This window comes from Salmo salar, unplaced genomic scaffold (genome assembly GCF_905237065.1).
Source record: "Salmo salar unplaced genomic scaffold, Ssal_v3.1, whole genome shotgun sequence".
NCBI classification, from domain to species: Eukaryota; Metazoa; Chordata; class Actinopteri; order Salmoniformes; family Salmonidae; genus Salmo; species Salmo salar.
The window spans coordinates 1-25,000 of NW_025549388.1; the positions used below are offsets into that span (position 1 = coordinate 1).

General features: G+C 44.9%; 2 protein-coding genes across 2 annotated transcripts in view; both read left to right on the forward strand.

Annotated features, from left to right (window-relative positions):
• Window positions 1-2,248: 2,248 nt before the first annotated feature.
• On the forward strand, window positions 2,249-9,292 carry LOC123738253 (ubiquitin-like modifier-activating enzyme 6). Its single transcript, XM_045713290.1, has 5 exons — window positions 2,249-2,430; window positions 5,599-5,964; window positions 6,699-6,786; window positions 7,578-7,672; window positions 8,048-9,292. The coding sequence occupies exons 1-5, from the start codon at window positions 2,249-2,251 to the stop codon at window positions 8,115-8,117; spliced, it is 801 nt and encodes a 266-aa protein (XP_045569246.1). The 3' UTR covers window positions 8,118-9,292.
• Window positions 9,293-13,254: 3,962 nt separating this feature from the next.
• The window catches only part of LOC123738252 (tyrosine-protein phosphatase non-receptor type 9), a gene marked incomplete at its 3' end in the record, with an annotated part of 18,702 nt that continues 6,956 nt past the window's right edge, over window positions 13,255-25,000 (forward strand). Inside the window, exons 1-4 of the mRNA XM_045713289.1 lie at window positions 13,255-13,418; window positions 17,788-17,931; window positions 18,162-18,251; window positions 24,038-24,162. Of these exons, the coding sequence (XP_045569245.1) occupies window positions 13,386-13,418; window positions 17,788-17,931; window positions 18,162-18,251; window positions 24,038-24,162 (392 nt within the window). The remainder of the gene's footprint in view (window positions 13,419-17,787; window positions 17,932-18,161; window positions 18,252-24,037; window positions 24,163-25,000) is intronic.

The following is a 25,000-nucleotide window of genomic DNA, read 5'->3' on the forward strand; positions in this document are numbered from 1 at the left end:
AGTATATTGTATTGATTGGCTAGCAAGGATGAGAAATGGGAAGTGCTAATAAATATTAAAGTATTGATTAACGTAATGATCTGGCTAGTGTATTGAGACAGATGAGAATGTGAAGTTTGATTAATACAGGTATTAATGATCTGGTAGCGGATGGAATGAAGTGATTAATACAGTATATTAATGTATTGATAATGATGATTGGTAGGTAGGAGACAGATGAGAATGTGAAGTTTGATTAATACAGTATAATAATGATTGATTAATGTATTGATCTGGCTAAGCGTATTGAGACAGATGAGAATGTGAAGTTTGCATTAATACAGTATATGTGATGTATTGATCGGTTAGTGTATTGAGACAGATGAGAATGTGAAGTTTGATTAATACAGTATATTAAAGTATTGATTAATGTATTGATCTGGCTAGTGTATTGAGACAGATGAGAATGTGAAGTTTGATTAATACAGTATATTAATGTATTGATTTAATGTATTGATCTGGCTAGTGTATTGAGACGGATGAGAATGTGAAGTTTGATTAATACAGTATATTAATGTATTGATTAATGTATTGATCTGGCTAGCGTATTGGAGACGGATGAGAATGTGAAGTTTGATTAATACAGTATATTAATGTATTGATTAATGTATTGATCTGGCTAGCGTATTGGAGACGGATGAGAATGTGAAGTTTGATTAATACAGTATATTAATGTATTGATTAATGTATTGATCTGGCTAGCGTATTGAGACGGATGAGAATGTGAAGTTTGATTAATACGGTATATTAATGTATTGATTAATGTATTGATCTGGCTAGCGTATTGAGACGGATGAGAATGTGAAGTTTGATTAATACAGTATATTAATGTATTGATTAATGTATTGATCTGGCTAGCGTATTGAGACGGATGAGAATGTGAAGTTTGATTAATACAGTATATTAATGTATTGATTAATGTATTGATCTGGCTAGCGTATTGAGACAGATGAGAATGTGAAGTTTGATTAATACAGTATATTAATGTATTGATTAATGTATTGATCTGGCTAGCGTATTGAGACAGATGAGAATGTGAAGTTTGATTAATACAGTATATTAATGTATTGATTAATGTATTGATCTGGCTAGCGTATTGAGACAGATGAGAATGTGAAGTTTGATTAATACAGTATATTAATGTATTGATTAATGTATTGATCTGGCTAGTGTATTGAGACAGATGAGAATGTGAAGTTTGATTAATACAGTATATAATTGAAATGTATTGATCTGGCTGGCGTATTGAGACAGATGAGAATGTGAAGTTTTGATTAATACAGTATATTAATGTATTGATTAATGTATTGATCTGGCTAGCGTATTGAGACAGATGAGAATGTGAAGTTTGATTAATACAGTATATTAATGTATTGATTAATGTATTGATCTGGCTAGCGTATTGAGACAGATGAGAATGTGAAGTTTGATTAATACAGTATATTAATGTATTGATTAATGTATTGATCTGGCTAGCGTATTGAGACGGATGAGAATGTGAAGAAGCCTGATCAGATGAAGCTGTCCGTGAGCAGCGAGGAGGGAGAGAGAGGCCATCGCCCAGTTAGAGGAGGCTATCGCTGCAGACCACGTTACACCAGGTACACACACACATCACTCTGTCCTCTCTCTCTCTGTTTCTCTCACTCTCACACACACACACCATCATTCTCACACACACACACACACACACACACACACACTCTCTCTGTCTCTCTCTCTCTCTGTTTCTCTCACTCTCACACACACACCATCATTCTCACACACACACACACACACACACACACACACTCTCTCTGTCTCTCTCTCTCGCTGCTCTCTCTGTTTCTCTCACTCTCACACACCATCATTCTCACACACACACACACTCTCTGTCTCTCTCTCTCTCTGTTTCTCTCACTCTCACACACCATCATTCTCACCACACACACACACACACACACTCTCTCTGTCTCTCTCTCTCGGTCTCTCTCTGTTTCTCTCACTCTCCACACACCATCATTCTCACACACACACACACTCTCTCTGTCTCTCTCTACACACACACCATCATTCTCTCTCTCTCTCACACACACACACACACACACACACACACACACACACACACACACACACACACACACACACACACACCATCATTCAGTCAGCTGGAGGGCACTATCGACACACTCCTAACCCGTGTGTGTGTGTACTACAGAGCGAATTACGGATGTCTCCCCGGATATTCGAGAAGGACGATGACCTCAACGGTCACATGGACTTCGTGGCGGCGGCCTCCTCCCTCAGGGCCAGGATGTACTCCATCGAGGTGGCCGACCGCCTCAAGACCAAACGCATCGCCGGGAAGATCATCCCCGCCATCGCCACGGCTACTGCTGCCTCGCCGGGCTGGTGAGACAGCGCACGAGCTCACACTCCATGACATGGGTGGTCTAGTGGTGGTCTAGTGGTGGTCTAGGGAGGTCTAGTGGTGGTCTAGGGAGGTCTAGTGGTGGTCTAGGGAGGTCTAGTTGTGGTCTAGGGTGGTCTAGGGTGGTCTAGGGTGGTCTAGGTGGTCTAGGGTGGTCTAGTTGTGGTCTAGGGTGGTCTAGTTGTGGTCTAGGTGGTCTAGGGTGGTCTAGGGTGGTCTAGGGTGGTCTAGTTGTGGTCTAGGGTGGTCTAGGGGTGGTCTAGGGTGGTCTAGGGGTGGTCTAGTTGTGGTCTAGGGGTGGTCTAGTGGTGGTCTAGGGGTGGTCTAGTGGTGGTCTAGGGTGGTCTAGTTGTGGTCTAGGGTGGTCTAGTGGTGGTCTAGGGTGGTCTAGTGGTGGTCTAGGGGTGGTCTAGTGGTGGTCTAGTGGTGGTCTAGGGTGGTCTAGGGTGGTCTAGTTGTGGTCTAGTTGTGGTCTAGGGTGGTCTAGGGGTGGTCGTGTGGTGGTCTAGGGTGGTCTAGTGGTGGTCTAGGGTGGTCTAGTGGTGGTCTAGGGTGGTCTAGTGGTGGTCTGAGTTGTGGTCTAGGGTGGTCTAGGGTGGTCTAGTTGTGGTCTAGGGGTGGTCTAGGGGTGGTCTAGGGGTGGTCTAGTTGTGGTCTAGGGGTGGTCTAGGTGGTCTAGTTGTGGTCTAGTGGTGGTCTAGGGGTGGTCTAGGGTGGTCTAGTGGTGGTCTAGTGGTGGTTCTAGGGTGGTCTAGTGGTGGTCTAGTGGTGGTCTAGGGTGGTCTAGTGGTGGTCTAGGGTGGTCTAGTGGTGGTCTAGTGGTGGTCTAGTGGTGGTCTAGGGTGGTCTAGGGTGGTCTAGTTGTGGTCTAGTTGTGGTCTAGGGTGGTCTAGTTGTGGTCTAGTTGTGGTCTAGGGTGGTCTAGTGGTGGTCTAGTGGTGGTCTAGTGGTGGTCTAGTGGTGGTCTAGGGTGGTCTAGTGGTGGTCTAGTGGTGGTCTAGTGGTGGTCTAGGGTGGTCTAGTGGTGGTCTAGGGTGGTCTAGTGGTGGTCTAGGGTGGTCTAGTGGTGGTCTAGGGGTGGTCTATGGTGGTCTATGGTGGTCTAGGGTGGTCTATGGTGGTCTAGGGGTGGTCTATGGTTGTCTAGTTGTGGTCCTAGTTGTGGTCCTAGTTGTGGTCTAGTGGTGGTCTAGTTGTGGTCTAGGGTGGTCTGGGGTGGTCTAGTTGTGGTCTGGGGTGGTCTAGGTGGTCTAGTGGTGGTCTAGGGTGGTCTAGGGGTGCTATGGTTGTCTAGTTGTGGTCCTACTTGTGGTCTAGGGTGGTCTGGGGTGGTCTAGTGGTGGTCTAGTGGTGGTCTAGGGTGGTCTAGTTGTGGTCTAGGGTGGTCTAGTTGTGATCTATGGTGGTCTAGTTGTGGTCTGGGGTGGTCTAGGGTGGTCTAGTTGTGGTCTAGGGTGGTCTAGGGTGGTCTATGGTGGTCTAGTTGTGGTCTAGGGGTGGTCTAGTGGTGGTCTAGGGTGGTCTAGTGGTGGTCCTAGTTGTGGTCTAGGGTGGTCTAGGGTGGTCTGGGGTGGTCTGTGGTGGTCTATGGTGGTCTATGATGGTCTATGGTGGTCTAGGGTGGTCTAGGGTAGTCTAGTTGTGGTCTAGTTGTGGTCTAGTTGTGGTCTATGGTGGTCTATGATGGTCTATGGTGGTCTAGAGTGGTCTAGTTGTGGTCTAGGGAGCTAGGTGGTCTAGTTGTGGTCTAGTTGTGGTCTAGTGTGGTCTAGTTGTGGTCTAGGGTGGTCTAAGCTGCTATCTAGAACACACTCCATGTACATCAGAGGGGACTCCTGGGTGGTCTAAGTAGTGGCTGCATCATGTGTTGGGTATGCTTGTCATCGGCAAAGACGAGGGAGTTTTTTTTCCCCGGATGAAAAGAAACAGAATAGAGCTAAGCAGGTAAAAATCCTGGATGAAAACCTGGTCCAGTCTGCTTTCCACCAGACACTGGGAGATGAATTCACCTTCCAGCAGGACAATAACCTACAACACAAGGACAAATATACACTGGAGTTACTCACCAAGAAGACAGTGAATGTTCCCTGAGTGGCCGAGTTACAGATTTGATTTAAATCGTCTTGGAAACCTATGACAAGACTTTAAAATGTTTGTCTAGCCATGATCAATAACCAACTTCACAGAGCTTGAACAATTATGAGAAGAATAATGTGAAAATATTGTACAATCCAGGTGTGTAAAGCTCTTAGAGACTCACCCAGAAAGACTCCCAGCTCTAATGACTCTTAGAGACTCACCCAGAAAGACTCTCAGCTGTAATGGCTCTTAGACTCACCCAGAAAGACTCCCAGCTGTAATGACTCTTAGAGACTCACCCAGAAAGACTCCCAGCTGTAATGACTCTTAGAGACTCACCCAGAAAGACTCCCAGCTGTAATGACTCTTAGAGACTCACCCAGAAAGACTCCCAGCTGTAATCGCTGCCAAATGTGATTCTAACATGTATTGACTCAGGGGTTTGAATACTTTAAGTAAATCATATATTTATTTTAAAATGGTAGTAAATTCATTTATTTTATCTTATCAGACTGGTAGTAAATGACTGAATCAAATGTTTATCAGTTTAATAGGTTTTTTTAACAGCTTGGATCTCTTCTTCCTGGTTTTGAATTGGTTTTTACGGAATCTGCTAGTCTGATTCAGTCACAGACCTAAATGGAACATACCAATGAATTCAGTGCTGTGTAGTTTTGGCTGATGACGGGAATTATCTGGGGGTCGCCTGGGGGGTCGCCTGGGGGGGTCGCCTGGGGGGTCGCCTGGGGGTTGTCTGGGGTCTCTGGGGGGGTCGTTTGGGGGGTTTGTCTGGGGGTCGTCTGGGGGGGTTGTCTGGAAGTCTGGGGGGGGTCTCTGGGGGTCGTCTGGAAGTCTGGGGGGGGTCTCTGGGGGTCGTCTGGAAGTCTGGGGGGTCTCTGGAGGTCGTCTGGAAGTCTGGGGGGGGTCTCTGGGGGTCGTCTGGAAGTCTGGGGGGGTCTCTGGGGGTCGTCTGGAAGTCTGGGGGGGTCTCTGGGGGTCGTCTGGAAGTCTGGGGGGGTCTCTGGGGGTCGTCTGTAAGTCTGGGGGGGTCTCTGGGGGTCGTCTGGAAGTCTGGGGGGGTCTCTGGGGTCGTCTGGAAGTCTGGGGGGTCGTCTGGAAGTCTGGGGGTCGTCTGGAAGTCTGGGGGTCGTCTGGAAGTCTGGGGGTCGTCTGGAAGTCTGGGGGTCTCTGGGGGTCGTCTGGAAGTCTGGGGGGGTCGTCTGGAAGTCTGGGGGGTCTCTGGGGGTCGTCTGGAATTCTGGGGGTCTCTGGGGAGTGGTCAGTGAGTGGGTGTGCTGTGGTCCCCAGGTGTCGTTGGAGCTGGTGAAGGTGGTGGGAGGATACGGGTTTGAGTCGTTCAACAACTGTTTCTTCAACCTGGCCATTCCTGTCATGGTCCTCACCGAGGCTGCACCTGTCAAGAGGACACAGATCAGGTAGGAGACACACCTGTAACACACACACACACACACACACACACACACACACACACACACACACACACACACACACACACACACATACACCTGTACACACACACACACACACCTGTACACACACACACACACACACACCTGTACACACACATACACCTGTGCACAGACACACCTGTACACACAGACACACACACACAGACATGTACACAGAAACACAGACACACACCTGTACATAGACACACACACACACCTGTACACACACATACACACGTACAGACAGAAAATACATCTCTTTCTCTATTTGGGACCTCTGGGCTGTGTGGTCTCAACACTTCTCTGTCTCCCTCTGTCTCTCTGTCTCCCTGTCTCTCTGTCTCCCTCTCTCTGTCTGTCTCTCTGTCTCCCTCTCTCTGTCTTTGTCTCTCTCTCTCTCTCTCCCTGTCTGTGTCTCTCTGTCTGTCTCTTCTCTCTCTCGGTCTGTCTCTGTCTATCACTGAGTCCTGTCTGTCTCTCTCTCTCTCGGTCTGTCTCCGTCTCTGTCTATCACTGAGTCCTGTCTGTGTCTCTCCTCCTCAGGAAAGACATCTCTGTCTCTCTCTCTGTCTGTCTCCGTCTCTGTCTCTCACTGAGTCCTGTCTGTGTCTCTCCTCCTCAGGAAAGACATCTCTGTCTCTATCTCTGTCTGTCTCCGTCTCTGTCTCTCACTGAGTCCTGTCTGTGTCTCTCCTCCTCAGGGAAGACATCTCTTTCTCTATCTGGGACCGCTGGACTGTGTGGGGTGACCAACACTTCTCTCTCTCTGACTTCATCAAGGCAGTGCTGGTGAGACTATATGAATTCTCTCTCTGTCGAGGGATTGATAGTCACATATCTATTGATCATATTGGTGATGATACTGTTGTTTTGACTGTGTTGTATTACAGGTGAATTATGGGATATATCCTACCATGGTGTTGACTGTGTTGTATTACAGGTGAATTATGGGATATATCCTACCATGGTGTTGACTGTGTTGTATTACAGGTGAATTATGGGATATATCCTACCATGGTGTTGACTGTGTTGTATTACAGGTGAATTATGGGATATATCCTACCATGGTGTTGACTGTGTTGTATTACAGGTGAATTATGGGATATATCCTACCATGGTGTTGACTGTGTTGTATTACAGGTGAATTATGGGATAGATCCTACCATGGTGTTGACTGTGTTGTATTACAGGTGAATTATGGGATATATCCTACCATGGTGTTGACTGTGTTGTATTACAGGTGAATTATGGGATAGATCCTACCATAGTGTTGACTGTGTTGTATTACAGGTGAATTATGGGATATATCCTACCATGGTGTTGACTGTGTTGTATTACAGGTGAATTATGGGATATATCCTACCATAGTGTTGACTGTGTTGTATTACAGGTGAATTATGGGATATATCCTACCATGGTGTTGACTGTGTTGTATTACAGGTGAATTATGGGATATATCCTACCATGGTGTTGACTGTGTTGTATTACAGGTGAATTATGGGATATATCCTACCATAGTGTTGACTGTATTACAGGTGAATTATGGGATATATCCTACCATAGTGTTGACTGTATTACAGGTGAATTATGGGATAGAACCTACCATGGTGGTCCATGGCGTGAAGATGCTCTATGTTCCTGTGATGCCTGGACACAACAAGAGACTAAAACTAACGTAAGCAACACACACACACACACACACACACACACACACACACACACACACGTAAACACACACACGTAAACACACACACGAAAACACACACACACACACTGTGTCCTCCTGAATCACTGTGAATCTTAGTCTCTCATTCTCCTCTCCCCCCCTTTCCTCCCTCTATCCCTCCCTCCCCCCCTTTCCTCCCTCTCTCCCTCCCCCCCTTTCCTCCCTGTATTCCTCCCTCTCCCCCCCCTTTCCTCCCTCTCTTCCTCCTTTCCTCCCTCTCTTCCTCCTTTCCTCCCTCTCCCCCCTTTCCTCCCTCTCTCCCTCCCCCCCTTTCCTCCCTGTATTCCTCCCTTTCCTCCCTCTTTCCCGCCCCTCCTCCCCTAGGATGCAGAAGTTGATCAAGCCGTCTGTAGACCGTCGCTACGTCCGACCTGACCGTGTCCTTCGCTCCTGAGTCAGACGGTGATGAGGACCTTCCTGGACCCCCCGTTAGGTACTACTTCAGCTCCGACGGAGACGCTCACAGCGCCTGACACGCCCGGACCATAACCCCCTCAGTCCCCTCAAACTAACCCCCCCTCAGTCCCCACAAACTAACCAAATATACCACCCCTCAGTCCCCTCAAACTAACCCCCCTGTACCTGCAAAACCCCAGTTGACAACAGTGGTGCTTCTTGAACAGGGGTGGATTCTAGAACAGGGGTGGATTCTAGAACAGGGGTGGATTCTAGAACAGGGGTGGATTCTAGAACAGGGGTGGATTCTAGAACAGGGGTGGAATCTAGAATATATGTTGTTTCTAGAATATATGTTGTTTCTAGAATATATGTTGTTTCTAGAATATATGTTGTTTCTAGAATATATGTTGTTTCTAGAATATATGTTGTTTCTAGAATATATGTTGATTCTAGAATATATGTTGATTCTAGAATATATGTTGATTCTAGAATATATGTTGATTCTGGAATATATGTAGATTCTAGAATATATGTTGTTTCTAGAATATATGTTGATTCTAGAATATATGTTGATTCTAGAATATATGTTGTTTCTAGAATATATGTTGATTCTAGAATATATGTTGATTCTAGAATATATGTTGTTTCTAGAATATATGTTGATTCTAGAATATATGTTGATTCTAGAATATATGTTGTTTCTAGAATATATGTTGTTTCTAGAATATATGTTGATTCTAGAACAGATGGTGATTCTAGAATATATGTTGATTCTAGAACAGATGGTGATTCTAGAATGGGGGGATTCTAGAACAGGGCTGGCCCCATGGACCATTATTAGAGAAAGAGCATAGAGGTAGAAAGAGGGCTCTAGATGGATATAACCTGGTTTGATGAGTTCTCTTTCTACCTCTATGAGAAGAGGGTTGCAATTGACTGTGTACATAGTAGTCCCTCTGTGTTTTCTACTCAGATTTAAAACACAGCTCTGACTGGTGTTTTCTGCTCTGGTTTAAAACACAGCTCTGACTGGTGTTTTCTGCTCTGGTTTAAAACACATCTCGGACTGCTATGCACATGCCTTAACTAACAACCTTGATGTGTTTGTCACGACGACGACGACGATGATGATGCTAAGAATAAAAACATTTGTGTTTACACACCCATACATACACACTTCCCATGGTTTTCATTTGGGGGATGGCGAGACAGGTAGAGGGAGGAACTCTTGATTCAAGGATTTTGGTTTTGTGAGAAGCAGTGAACGAGTGCACACTTCAGAAGAAAGGAGATATTATTGGGACGCCCCCTATATGCTCTCCTCAGTCAGAAGCCATGTCAGCAATTCGCTATATAAACAGGTCTGTCTGTTGTTGAAGTGGGAGGGACAGAGATGATAAGAGGTTAGTCTGTCTGTTGTTGAAGATGATGGGAGGGACGTTATGAATACAGTCCCTGGTAGTCTACCATCTACCATCTACATTATGAATACAGTCCCTGATAGTCTACCATCTACCATCTACATTATGAATACAGTCCCTGGTAGTCTACCATCTACCATCTACATTATGAATACAGTCCCTGAGAGTCTACCATCTACCATCTACATTATGAATACAGTCCCTGATAATCTACCATCTACATTATGAATACAGTCCCTGAGAGTCTACCATCTACCATCTACATTATGAATACAGTCCCTGATAGTCTACCATCTACCATCTACATTATGAATACAGTCCCTGATAGTCTACCATCTACCATCTACATTATGAATACAGTCCCTGAGAGTCTACCATCTACCATCTACATTATGAATACAGTCCCTGATAGTCTACCATCTACCATCTACATTATGAATACAGTCCCTGATAGTCTACCATCTACCATCTACATTATGAATACAGTCCCTGATAGTCTACCATCTACCATCTACATTATGAATACAGTCCCTGATAGTCTACCATCTACCATCTACATTATGAATACAGTCCCTGATAGTCTACCATCTACATTATGAATACAGTCCCTGATAGTCTACCATCTACATTATGAATACAGTCCCTGAGAGTCTACCATCTACATTATGAATACAGTCCCTGATAGTCTACCATCTACATTATGAATACAGTCCCTGATAGTCTACCATCTACATTATGAATACAGTCCCTGAGAGTCTACCATCTACCATCTACATTATGAATACAGTCCCTGATAGTCTACCATCTACCATCTACATTATGAATACAGTCCCTGATAGTCTACCATCTACCATCTACATTATGAATACAGTCCCTGAGAGTCTACCATCTACATTATGAATATAGTCCCTGATAGTCTACCATCTACCATCTACATTATGAATACAGTCCCTGAGAGTCTACCATCTACCATCTACATTATGAATACAGTCCCTGATAGTCTACCATCTACATTATGAATACAGTCCCTGAGAGTCTACCATCTACATTATGAATATAGTCCCTGATAATCTACCATCTACATTATGAATACAGTCCCTGATAGTCTACCATCTACATTATGAATACAGTCCCTGAGAGTCTACCATCTACATTATGAATACAGTCCCTGATAGTCTACCATCTACCATCTACATTATGAATACAGTCCCTGAGAGTCTACCATCTACATTATGAATACAGTCCCTGATAGTCTACCATCTACCATCTACATTATGAATACAGTCCCTGAGAGTCTACCATCTACCATCTACATTATGAATACAGTCCCTGATAGTCTACCATCTACATTATGAATACAGTCCCTGAGAGTCTACCATCTACCATCTACATTATGAATACAGTCCCTGATAGTCTACCATCTACCATCTACATTATGAATACAGTCCCTGAGAGTCTACCATCTACATTATGAATACAGTCCCTGATAGTCTACCATCTACCATCTACATTATGAATACAGTCCCTGATAGTCTACCATCTACCATCTACATTATGAATATAGTCCCTGAGAGTCTACCATCTACATTATGAATACAGTCCCTGAGAGTCTACCATCTACATTATGAATACAGTCCCTGATAGTCTACCATCTACCATCTACATTATGAATACAGTCCCTGATAGTCTACCATCTACCATCTACATTATGAATACAGTCCCTGAGAGTCTACCATCTACCATCTACATTATGAATACAGTCCCTGATAGTCTACCATCTACATTATGAATACAGTCCCTGAGAGTCTACCATCTACATTATGAATACAGTCCCTGATAGTCTACCATCTACCATCTACATTATGAATACAGTCCCTGAGAGTCTACCATCTACATTATGAATACAGTCCCTGAGAGTCTACCATCTACATTATGAATACAGTCCCTGATAGTCTACCATCTACCATCTACATTATGAATACAGTCCCTGATAGTCTACCATCTACATTATGAATACAGTCCCTGATAGTCTACCATCCACCACCTGTCCTGTGACTTCTAATAGGCTCTCGTGAAGGACAGGAAGTGAGAGACAGAGGGAAGGAAGACGTTTTAGACACACCCAATGAAACTGTTCATTAAGAACCAATACAATAGGACTTGTATTGACTATTCAACCCCCCCTCTGGAGCGGTTTGTCTCACTACGACATCACTCTCTGGATCCTTGACTTTATAGGGTCCCCTGACGTTGTGATTCTGGCAGGATTTCATCCATTCTATTGATGTTTCCCAAATGGCACCCTATTCCCTATAATAGTGCACTACTTTAGACCAGAGCCCTATGGCACCCTATTCCCTATATAGTGCACTACTTTAGACCAGAGCCCTATTCCCTATAATAGTGCACTACTTTAGACCAGAGCCTTATTCCCTATATAGTGCACTACTTTAGACCACAGCCTTATTCCCTATATAGTGCACTACTTTCGACCAGAGCCCTATTCCCTATATAGGGAATAGGGTACCATTTCGGACCCTGAGCTTGTAGTTTGCATCCAGAAGAAGTGATGTCAGAGAGAGTGGCCTGTATCCCCAATGAGACTGATCTGTCCCTGCTGGTCCCTACCTTGTATTTACATGTATCTCTCTACTAAACCCTCTGACGTGGTCTTGTGTCCCCAATGAGACTGATCGGTCCCTACCTTGTATTTACATGTATCTCTCTACTAAACCCTCTGGCGTGGCCTTGTGTCCCCAATGAGACTGATCTGTCCCTGCTGTTCCCCTACCTTGTATTTACATGTATCTCTCTACTAAACCCTCTGACGTGGGTTTGTGTCCCAAATTACACCCTATTGCCTATATACTGCACTACTGTATAGGGATTAGGGTGCCGCTGAGACACTCCATCACCAACTGTCTTGCACAGGAAATATTTATCAGGATTTCCTTGATAATGAATGTCAGAAGCATAACATGTAAAAAAATGAAAAAACACAAAAAAAACATATGATGTAAATTGTTGTGACAGACAACTCAAGTGATGGTGCAATAAAAATTGTTTTCAGGATGTTTTGTGACTGAACTGTTGCCTGTATTTTTATTGCATGACAGAGATTCACATATGGAAAATAACATCACAAAAAATGGACATAAAGTCATTAAAACAAACCTTGTATGTTTTTCCACCATGTGTTGTGTCACATAACATTTTAATAAAGAATGGTGCAGAATTTATTAAATCATTATCTACATTACAAGTGTACACAAACGTTCGACCTTTTGTAGAATGAGCCCTTTGGCGACCCGTAGTCTTTCCGCACTTCTCCCGTGGTCCTTGTTGTTCGGGCTCCTTGGGACGTCCCTACCCCCACACAAACACAATTTAAGTTAAAATGTAGATTTAGGTAAAGGTTATAGTTACAGTTTTGGGGTTAAAGTTAGGTTTTTGGGTAGGGACGTCCCAAGGATTTTGTATAGCACTAACCCACTTCGCGTCTGGTCGTCATTAGTTACCAGAGCCACAAAGTCATAATTATGGCTAAACCACGCCAATTTCTCTTCTTAAAATATGACTTTAAACGTAACATTAACCACACTGCTAGCCTTCTGCCTAACCCTAACTTTAAATTATAACCTCAAAGCTCTTATTTTGTTGTTGTTTTCATACATATTTTTGCGATATTAGTATCGTATTTTGATTTTGTGTTTCTGGTAACTATAGTGACAACCCCCTCCCTCCTCACTCGGGCTTCTGCGTTGTGAACGAGCACGTAGAAACGTGACTTCAAGATCGTCGTGAACGAGCACGTAGAACCGCGACGTTGCCGAGGCTTCAAGATGGCGGAAGCCTTGACAAGTCAGGAGGAACTGGTAAGGGCTTGGTTTACCATGGTAAAGCTCTCGATTTCGTCCAAAAAAATTACGATTTTTTTTTTTCTTCTTCTTCTGTTTCCCCATTATTTGCATAATAAACACAATGTCTGATTAGGTTGTAGGTCAGCGTTGTCCTTGTTGAGGATACTGTCTCGTAAATATCCATGGCCCGTTACTTATATTATGACAGCCGTTAGCAATGCTACTATTAGCTAGCTGCTTAACACGCTCGTCTGGATGCAACTCACAGTAGACGCCTCACGTTTAGCTAGCTGGCTGACTAGCATTTTGCTTTACAAATAATTAGGCAACGTTACATATCACTGGTTATATTTCATATTTGTTACCCATTATTATTTTTGAAGAACTGGAAAATCAACTCGCTAACTTAATTTTTTCTTCTTCCAATTGAGAGTTAACGTCGTCAGTCATATTGAACGCAGACGGCTACCTAGCGATAGCTAAACGTTAGCCCGAGAGGAAGACCGAGTTTACCCACATGTAGCTTCCTAGCTAGGTGACTATAGTAAGAAAACATTGCCATTTCTGTTTAATTTGAGCCAAAAATATGACTTCCTTTCAGAAGTCAGTACAAGGTTGCGTTATACGTCTAGTGACATGTTTGCTTTGAGTACTTGTTTGGTCTCAGTCATAGCTCGTTAGCTATCCATTTTACTGCAGTAGGTTCAACAGAATTTGCTCCCAAGTTCCTAGTAACTTTGTTTTCGTCATTCAACTGGCTGGCTAGATTGTAAGTTAACGTTAACAACCCCATCGTCGATGACGAGAGCTCTCAGATATAAAATAGCTGATCTGTTTATTTAACTAGTTCATGTATTTAATTAAACTAATTTGGCAACAGTAGACGAGTAGCTTAGGGCCCTAGCTAGTAGCTACGACTTGCTCGGTCCTCTCATCTCTTAGCTAGCTAACCTTAGTTATTTGACTAATGCAGCTTCTCTAGCTAGCGAGCAACACGCATTATGTGCTATATCAATCATGTTACCACTTAACGTGAATTTGTAACGGGAGTTAACACTTTGAGGCAAGTTTTTCCAGGGACGTTTCTATGTACTCCTTTGCCAAAATTGGTTATTGAAGTAGTTGGTACAATCCGTTGTCAAGTGTTGAACGGATGTTGTTGTTGAATATCCACTAACGTCACTGGAAGCTTAAAGGTCCACACAGTTCAAGCACATGACGTAGGGCTGTGTGTGTTAGAGGTCGACTGATTATGACTTTCCGATACCGATTATTGGAGGACCAAAAAAGGCCGGTACCGATTATCGGCAGATTTTTTACATATATATATATATGTGTGTGTAATAATGACAATAACAATACTGAATGAACCCTTATTTTAACTTAGTATAATACATAAATAACATCTATTTAGTCTCAAATAAATAATTAAACATGCTCAATTTGGTTTAAATAATGAAAAAACACAGTGTTGGAGAAGAAAGTAAAAGTGCAATATGTGCCATGTAAGAAAGCTAACATTTAAAGTTCCTTGCTCAAAACATGAGAACATATGAAGGCTGGTGGTTCCTTTTTAACTCAAGTCTTCAATATTCCCAGTTAAGAAGTTTTATGTTGTTGTTATTATAGGAATTATGACGCGTCGACTATTTCTTTCTATATACCATTTTGTATTTCATATACCTTTGACTATTGGATGTTCTAATAGGCACTTTAGTATTGCCAGCCTAATCTCAGGAGTTGGTAGGCTTGAGGTCATAAACAGCGCTGTGGTTCAAGCATTGCTAAGAGCTGCTGGCAAACACAGTAAAGTTTGAATGAATGATTACGAGCCTGCTGCCGCCTACCACCGCTCAGTCAGACTGCTCTATCAAATATCAAATCATAGACTTAATTATAACATAATAACACGCAGAAATACGAGCCTTTGGTCATTAATATGGTCAAATCCGGAAACTATCATTTCGAAAACAAAACGTTTATTCTTTCAGTGAAATACGGAACCGTTTCGTATTTTATCTAACGGGTGGCATCCCTAAGTCTAAATATTGCTGTTACATCGCACAACATTCAATGTTTTGTCATAATTATGTAAAATCCTGGAAAATTAGTTCGCAACGAGCCAGGCGGCCCAAACTGTTGCATATACCCTAACTCTGCGTGCAATGAACGGAAGAGAAGTGACACAATATCCCTAGTTAATATTGCCTGATAACATGAATTTATTTTAACTAAATATGCAGGTTAAAAAATAATATACTTCTGTGTATTAATTTTAATAAATGCATTGATGTTTATGGTTAGGTACATTTGTGTAACAATTGAGCTTTTGTTAAATCATCCCCCGTTTGGCGAAGTAGGCTGTGATTCGATGATAAATTAACAGGCACCGCATTGATTATATGCAACGCAGGTCAAGCTAGTTAAACTAGTAATATCATCAACCATGTGTAGTTAACTAGTGATTATGTGAAGATTGTTTTTTTTTTTTATAAGATAAGTTGAATGCTAGCTAGCAACTTACCTTGGCCCCTTGCTGCACTCGTATAACAGGTAGTCAGCCTGCCACGCAGTCTCCTCGTGGAGTGCAATGTAATCGGCCATAATCGGCATCCAAAAATGCCGATTACCGATTGTTATGAAAAACTTGAAATCAGCTCTAGTTAATCGTCCATGCCGATTAATCGGTCGACCTCAAGAGTGTATGTCTGTCAATCACGTGATGTAGGGGCGTGTTTATATCTGTCCGTCTGTCTTTCTATCAACCAATCAGAGATGGAGTTGTTGTTGATTTAGCCAATAAGTGACTGGTCTTGGTAGTTCTTTCCTACTTCCTAGGGATGTTGGTTACATTGAATACTGTCGGCACCAGCACAACACACCACACAGGGGTTCAACCATGAGCCACAAGTGTTAACAACTCTCTGTCCTCCCTCTCCCCTTCTGATAACTACCCCACCCTCACTCTGTCCTCTCCCCTTCTGATAACTACCCCACCCTCACTCTGTCCTCTCCCCTTCTGATAACTACCCCACCCCTCACTCTGTCCTCTCCCCTTCTGATAACTACCCCACCCTCACTCTGTCCTCTCCCCTTCTGATAACTACCCCACCCTCACTCTGTCCTCTCCCCTTCTGATAACTACCCCACCCTCACTCTGTCCTCTCCCCTTCTGATAACTACCCCACCCTCACTCTGTCCTCTCCCCTTCTGATAACTACCCCACCCTCACTCTGTCCTCTCCCCTTCTGATAACTACCCCACCCTCACTCTGTCCTCTCCCCTTCTGATAACTACCCCACCCTCACTCTGTCCTCTCCCCTTCTGATAACTACCCCACCCTCACTCTGTCCTCTCCCCTTCTGATAACTACCCCACCCTCACTCTGTCCTCTCCCCTTCTGATAACTACCCCACCCTCACTCTGTCCTCTCCCCTTCTGATAACTACCCCTCCCTCACTCTGTCCTCTCCCCTTCTGATAACTACCCCACCCTCACTCTGTCCTCTCCCCTTCTGATAACTACCCCACCCTCACTCTGTCCTCTCCCCTTCTGATAACTACCCCACCCTCACTCTGTCCTCTCCCCTTCTGATAACTACCCCACCTTCACTCTGTCCTCTCCCCTTCTGATAACTACCCCACCCTCACTCTGTCCTCTCCCCTTCTGATAACTACCCCACCCTCACTCTGTCCTCTCCCCTTCTGATAACTACCCCACCCCTCACTCTGTCCTCTCCCCTTATGATAACTACCCCACCCTCACTCTGTCCTCTCCCCTTCTGATAACTACCCCACCTTCACTCTGTCCTCTCCCCTTCTGATAACTACCCCACCTTCACTTGTCCCTTCTCTGTCCTTTCTCTCCCTATCCAACCCCACCCTCACTTGTCCTTTCTCTCCCTATCCAACCCCACCCTCACTTGTCCTTTCTCTCCCTATCCAACCCCACCCTCACTTGTCCTTTCTCTCCCTATCCAACCCCACCCTCACTTGCCCCTTCTCTGTCCTTTCTCTCCCTATCCAACCCCACCCTCACTTGCCTCTTCTCTGTCCTTTCTCTCCCTATCCAACCCCACCCTCACTTGTACCTTTTCTGTCTCTCTCTCTCTCTCTCTCTCTCTCTCTCTCTCTCTCTCACTCACTCTCTCCATCCCCACCCCCTCACTCGTCCCTTCTGTCATCTCTCTCACTCTCTCTCTCCAACTCCACCCTCACTTGTCCCTTCTCTGTCCTCTCTCCCTCTCGCTCTCCAACCCCACCCTCTCCTCCAATATCCCCCTCTAATGCTTCCCCCAATCTCTCGTCTGGTCTGGTCTCATCCCTGTAACCTCCCTTCCTCTCTCCCCTTGTTCCCCCATCCCCTCCCCTCCGTCCGTCCCCAGGCGGTGGAGGAGTTTCTGAGTGAGGTGCGCAGCAGGGAACATCCCCGCAGCGCAGCCCTGGTCTCCCAGCCAACCGCCGTCAAGTTCCTGATGGCGCGCAAGTTCGACGTCTCCCGAGCAATAGACCTCTTCCAGGCATACAAGGTACTGAGAGGGACCAGACGCCACTGCTGTGTGTGTGTGTGTGTGTGTGTGTGTGTGTGTGTGTGTGTGTGTGTGTGTGTGTGTGTGTGTGTGTGTGTGTGTGTGTGTGTGTGTGTGTGTGTGTGTGTGGGTGGTCCCGAGATACACTGTAAATTCCCACCTATGCCAGAATGTGCTAATGGTTGACCTTTGACCCTTGTTGCCTGTATGTCTGTGATTGGTCCAATCAGAACACGAGGATTAAAGAGGGCATCTTCAACATTAACCCAGAGGAGGAACCTCTCCGCTCTGAACTGCTCAGCGGAAAGTTCACCGTCCTGGTGAGGCCTTTATGTGTGTGTGTGTGTGTGTGTGTGTGTGTGTGTGTGTGTGTGTGTGTGTGTGTGTGTGTGTGTGTGTGTGTGTGTGTGTTGTAGTGTGTGTGTGTTGTAGTGTGTGTAGAGTGTGTATTGTGTGTGTGTTGTAGTGTGTGTGTGTAGAGTGGTGTAGTGTGTGTGTGTGTGTAGTAGCGTGTGTGTGTGTGTTGTAGTGTGTGTGTGTGTGTGTTGTAGTGTGTGTGTGTGTGTGTGTGTGTTGTAGTGTGTGTGTAGTGTGTGTGTGTGTGTGTGTGTGTGTTGTAGAGTGTGTGTGTGTGTGTGTAGTGTGTGTGTGTTGTAGTGTGTGTGTGTTGTAGTGTGTGTGTAGTGTGTGTGTGTGTGTGTGTGTTGTAGAGTGTGTGTGTGTGTGTGTAGTGTGTGTGTGTGTTGTAGTGTGTGTGTGTAGAGTGTGTAGTGTGTGTGTGTGTGTGTTGTAGTGTGTAGTATGTGTGTGTGTGTGTGTGTGTGTGTGTGTGTGTGTGTGTGTGTGTGTGTGTGTAGTAGTGTAGGGCCCTGTGTGTGTGTAGAGTGGTGTAGTGTGTGTGCGTGTTGTAGTGTGTAGTAGTGTGTAGTAGTGTGTAGGGTCCTGTGTGTGTCTATAGAGAGATTAGCTGAGTATTGAGTTGTGGCTGTCAGTGAAAAGCATCTGAAATATGTGAAGATCAAGCATCTTGAGTATCATTTAAAAAATGTTGAGACAAGAAGAGGGGGAGGGGTGAAGATATAGGCCAGTCTCTCTCCAGAAGGGCCAGTCTCTCTCCAGAAGGGCCAGTCTCTCTCCAGAAGGGCCAGTCTCTCTCCAGAAGGGCCAGTCTCTCTCCAGAAGGGGCCAGTCTCTCTCCAGAAGGGCCAGTCTCTCTCCAGAAGGGCCAGTCTCTCTCCAGAAGGGCCAGTCTCTCTCTAGAAGGGCCAGTCTCTCTCCAGAAGGGCCAGTCTCTCTCCAGAAGGGCCAGTCTCTCTCCAGAAGGGCCAGTCTCTCTCCAGAAGGGCCAGTCTCTCTCCAGAAGGGCCAGTCTCTCTCTAGAAGGGCCAGTCTCTCTCCAGAAGGGCCAGTCTCTCTCCAGAAGGGCCAGTCTCTCTCCAGAAGGGCCAGTCTCTCTCTAGAAGGGCCAGTCGCTCTCCAGAAGGGCCAGTCTCTCTCCAGAAGGGCCAGTCTCTCTCCAGAAGGGCCAGTCTCTCTCTAGAAGGGCCAGTCTCTCTCCAGAAGGGCCAGTCTCTCTCCAGAAGGGCCAGTCTCTCTCTAGAAGGGCCAGTCTCTCTCTAGAAGGGCCAGTCTCTCTCTAGAAGGGCCAGTCTCTCTCTAGAAGGGCCAGTCTCTCTCTAGAAGGGCCAGTCTCTCTCCAGAAGGGCCAGTCTCTCTCCAGAAGGGCCAGTCTCTCTCCAGAAGGGCCAGTCTCTCTCCAGAAGGGCCAGTCTCTCTCCAAAAGGGCCAGTCTCTCTCCAGAAGGGCCAGTCTCTCTCCAGAAGGGCCAGTCTCTCTCCAGAAGGGCCAGTCTCTCTCCAGAAGGGCCAGTCTCTCTCCAGAAGGACTCGGCTGTCTCCCGCCAATTCTTGCGCATTCATTGTGTGAATTGTTTGCCCTTAGATTTTTTGTTTGTTTGATTAATTCCTATTACATGTCACCAGTAGTAAATGTACCATTAATCCCCATCATTTGCCTGTATATATATGTCTGTTAATGCATGTATTAATTACAGTCATTTACCGTTGTCATTCTCGGAGTGGAAGAGTTCACAACCTGCCACACTTTTGGTTTATTTCATAACTATCATTTACGAGATGTGTCAGTTTGTTTTTCATTGTCTTTTGTTTGCAGTGCACCATGTGAGCAATGAGCATGTGTCTGGTTTCTCTGCCCTGATAATGTTGATGGAGCGTGTGTTTGGTTTCTCTGTCCTGATAATGTTGATGGAGCGTGTGTCGGGTTTCTCTGCCCTGATAATGTTGAGGGCGCATGTGTCTGGTTTCTCTGTCCTGATTATATTGAGGGAGCATGTGTCTGGGAGGGAGCATGTGTCTGGTTTCTCTGCCCTGATAATGTTGAGGGATCGTGTGTCTGGTTTCTCTGTCCTGATAATGTTGGGGGAGCGTGTGTCTGGTTTCTCTGCCCTGATAATGTTGGGGGAGCGTGTGTCTGGTTTCTCTGTCCTGATAATGTTGGGGGAGCGTGTGTCTGGTTTCTCTGCCCTGATAATGTTGGGGGAGCGTGTGTCTGGTTTCTCTGTCCTGATAATGTTAAGGGAGCGTGTGTCTGGTTTCTCTGCCCTGATAATGTTGAGGGAGCGTGTGTCTGGTTTCTCTGCCCTGATAATGTTGAGGGAGCGTGTGTCTGGTTTCTCTGCCCTGATAATGTTGAGGGAGCGTGTGTCTGGTTTCTCTGTCCTGATTATGTTGGGGGAGCGTGTGTCTGGTTTCTCTGCCCTGATAATGTTGGGGGAGCGTGTGTCTGGTTTCTCTGTCCTGATAATGTTGAGGGAGCATGTGTCTGGGAGGGAGCGTGTGTCTGGTTTCTCTGCCCTGATCATGTTGAGGGAGCGCACATGCCTGAACACGAATAGAAGTACCTGGCCTGCTGCGTGGAAATGTAGGAAAGTGTTAAAAAAAATAAATTTAAACCTCCATTTCTGAATGATAATATATTAAAACTATAGTTCTTCACAGTAAGTTATTTGAGAAAATCTTTCCAATAATCCCCCCCCTCGAAAATCACCAATCCTCGGTGTGGAAGGGCCTACTGCAGCATTGGCCAATAGTCTGTGTTTTCCATGAGCTCATTTCTTTACCCGCCAATAGATCACGGCGTATCAATGAAGTCTCCCTCTTCAGCCCCAGCCGCGTTAGTCTCCCTCTTCATCACCAGCCGTGTTAGTCTCCCTCTTCATCACCAGCCGTGTTAGTCTCCCTCTTCATCACCAGCCGCGTTAGTCTCCCTCTTCATCACCAGCCGTGTTAGTCTCCTCTTCATCACCAGCGCGTTAGTCTCCTCTTCATCACAGCATCAGTTTCCGGGGGATTCTGTTCCATCAGTGAATAACAGCATCAGTTTCCAGGGGATTCTGTTCCATCAGTGTATAACAGCATCAGTTTACAGGGGATTCTGTTCCATCAGTGAATAACAGCATCAGTTTCCAGGGGATTCTGTTCCATCAGTGTATAACAGCATCAGTTTCCAGGGGATTCTGTTCCATCAGTGAATAACAGCATCAGTTTCCAGGGGATTCTGTTCCATCAGTGAATAACAGCATCAGTTTCCAGGGGATTCTGTTCCATCAGTGAATAACAGCATCAGTTTCCAGGGGATTCTGTTCCATCAGTGAATAACAGCATCAGTTTCCAGGGGATTCTGTTCCATCAGTGAATAACAGCATCAGTTTCCAGGGGATTCTGTTCCATCAGTGAATAACAGCATCAGTTTCCAGGGGATTCTGTTCCATCAGTGAATAACAGCATCAGTTTCCAGGGGATTCTGTTCCATCAGTGTATAACAGCATCAGTTTCCGGGGGATTCTGTTCCATCAGTGAATAACAGCATCAGTTTCCAGGGGATTCTGTTCCATCAGTGTATAACAGCATCAGTTTCCAGGGGATTCTGTTCCATCAGTGAATAACAGCATCAGTTTCCAGGGGATTCTGTTCCATCAGTGAATAACAGCATCAGTTTCCAGGGGATTCTGTTCCATCAGTGAATAACAGCATCAGTTTCCAGGGGATTCTGTTCCATCAGTGAATAACAGCATCAGTTTCCAGGGGATTCTGTTCCATCAGTGTATAACAGCATCAGTTTCCAGGGGATTCTGTTTCTCTCTGCCATTTTGGCCTGCGACAGTTTTATTTATTGGCTTTGAATTTTTTTTATTAGACAAAAGTGTGTTATATGTATATGTGTGTGTGTGTGTATGTATATATGTGTGTGTGTGTGTGTGTGTGTGTATGTATATGTGTGTGTGTGTGTGTGTGTGTGTGTGTGTGTGTGTGTGTGTGTGTGTGTGTGTGTATATGTGTGTGTGTGTGTGTATGTATATGTGTGTGTGTGTGTATGTATATGTGTGTGTGTGTGTGTGTATGTATATGTGTGTGTGTGTGTATGTATATGTGTGTGGGTGTGTGTGTGTGTGTGTGTGTGTGTGTGTGTGTGTGTGTGTGTGTGTGTGTGTGTGTGTGTGTGTGTGTTACAACAGTGACAGGAACAGAAGCAGCTTGTTGAACTAATAGCCTAACTAATGTGTCTTACATTCCCTCCCTCTCTCTCTTTCTCTCCCTCCCTCTCTCTACCCCCCTCACTCTCTCTCTCTCTCCCTCCGTCTCTCTCTAACCCTCTCTCTACCCCTCTCTCTATCTCTCTCCCTCTCTCTACCCTCTCTCTCTCTCTCCCTCCCTCTCCCTCCCTCTCTCCACCCTCTCTCTCTATCTCTCCCTCTCTCTACCCTCTCTCCCTCTCTCTCTCTCTCTCTCTCCTCTCTCTCTCTTTCTCTTCTCTCTCTCTCTCTCCCTCCCTCTCTCTACCCTCTCTCTCTTCTCTTCTCTCTCTCCCTCCCTGGAAAACTGAGAGGAGGGAAAATAAGGATAAGAGTGAGCTGACAGGCAGCAGGCCCTCTCGCCCTCTCGTCTGACTCCTTCTCTCCCGCATTCCCTCTCTCTCGTCTTCATTCCCTGAGGGTTTGTCTTATGATGAATTGGGCTGTCTGAACAAACCCTCACCAATTAGACGAGAGAGAGAGAGAGAGAGAGAGAGGGAGGGAGGGAGGGAGGGAGGGAGGGAGGGATAGAGAGAGGATGTGAGAAAAGAGGTAGAAAATGCTGTCCGTTGTGTTTACAGTAAAGCTCAGGAGGACTGTAAAATAAAGGTCTATTAGAATGCTGTGTGTTTACAGTAAAGTTCAGGAGGACTGTAAAATGTTTAGAATGCTGTGTGTCTATTAGAATGCTGTGTGTTTACAGTAAAGTTCAGGAGGACTGTAAAATAAAGGTCTATTAGAATGCTGTGTGTTTACAGTAAAGTTCAGGAGGACTGTAAAATAAAGGTATATTAGATTGCTGTCTGTTTACAGTAAAGCTCATGAGGACTGTAAAATAAAGGTCTATTAGAATGCTGTCTGTTTACAGTAAAGTTCAGGAGGACTAAGTAAAGGTCCTCCAGAATGCTGTTTGTTGTGTTTACAGTAAAGCTCATGAGGACTAAGTAAAGGTCCTCTAGAATGCTGTTTGTTGTGTTTACAGTAAAGCTCATGAGGACTAAGTAAAGGTCCTCCAGAATGCTGTTTGTTGTGTTTACAGTAAAGCTCATGAGGACTAAGTAAAGGTCCTCTAGAATGCTGTTTGTTGTGTTTACAGTAAAGCTCATGAGGACTAAGTAAAGGTCCTCCAGAATGCTGTTTGTTGTGTTTACAGTAAAGCTCATGAGGACTAAGTAAAGGTCCTCTAGAATGCTGTTTGTTGTGTTTACAGTAAAGCTCATGAGGACTAAGTAAAGGTCCTCCAGAATGCTGTTTGTTGTGTTTACAGTAAAGCTCATGAGGACTAAGTAAAGGTCCTCTAGAATGCTGTTTGTTGTGTTTACAGTAAAGCTCATGAGGACTAAGTAAAGGTCCTCTAGAATGCTGTTTGTTGTGTTTACAGTAAAGCTCATGAGGACTAAGTAAAGGTCCTCTAGAATGCTGTTTGTTGTGTTTACAGTAAAGCTCATGAGGACTAAGTAAAGGTCCTCTAGAATGCTGTTTGTTGTGTTTACAGTAAAGCTCTGTGTGTTTCAGCCTGGTCGTGATGCTAAGGGTGCAGCTCTGGCTCTGTTCACCGCTCGTCTCCACCGCTCTGACGTCACTACCCATAGGGCTGTGCTGCAGGCCATCATCTTTCAGCTGGACAAAGCCATCGAGAGGTAACCCCCCCCCCGCCCTACTTTATTTCTCTCTTCTTCTCGGTCTCTCTCCATTCTCCCTACCTCTCCCTCCCTACCTCTCTCTCTCTTAATTAGTCCTATTCTCTCTCTCGTTCCTTAATTCGTCCTATTCTCTCTCTCCTTAATTAGTCCTATACTCTCTCTCGCTCCTTAATTAGTCCTATTTTCTCTCTCCTTAATTAGTCCTATTCTCTCTCGCTCCTTAATTAGTCCTATTTTCTCTCTCCTTAATTAGTCCTATTCTCTCTCTCTCTCTCCTTAATTAGTCCTATACTCTCTCTCTCGCTCCTTAATTAGTCCTATTCTCTCTCTCGTTCCTTAATTAGTCCTATTTTCTCTCTCCTTAATTAGTCCTATTCTCTCTCTCTCGCTCCTTAATTAGTCCTATTCTCTCTCTCCTTAATTAGTCCTACTCTCTTTCTCTCGCTCCTTAATTAGTCCTATTCTCTCTCTCTCGTTCCTTAATTAGTCCTATTCTCTCTCTCCTTAATTAGTCCTATACTCTCTCTCTCGTTCCTTAATTAGTCCTATTATCTCTCTCCTTAATTAGTCCTATACTCTCTCTCTCTCTCGTTCCTTAATTAGTCCTATACTCTCTCGTTCCTTAATTAGTCCTATACACTCTCTCTCTCTCGTTCCTTAATTAGTCCTATTCTCTCTCTCCTTAATTAGTCCTATACTCTCTCTCTCTCTCGTTCCTTAATTAGTCCTATTTTCTCTCTCCTTAATTAGTCCTATTCTCTCTCTCGCTCCTTAATTAGTCCTATTCTCTCTCTCCTTAATTAGTCCTACTCTCTTTCTCTCGCTCCTTAATTAG

What these genes read in the sequence shown, in the direction of transcription:
- LOC123738253 (XM_045713290.1), top strand. Translation starts at nt 2,249, where the DNA reads ATGTCTCCCCGGATATTCGAGAAGGACGATGACCTCAACGGTCACATG. An exon ending in GTCAAGAGGACACAGATCAG is followed by an intron (nt 5,965 to 6,698) that starts GTAGGAGACACA and finishes TCTCCTCCTCAG; the next exon opens with GGAAGACATCTCTTTCTCTA. An exon ending in ACTTCATCAAGGCAGTGCTG is followed by an intron (nt 6,787 to 7,577) that starts GTGAGACTATAT and finishes ACTGTATTACAG; the next exon opens with GTGAATTATGGGATAGAACC.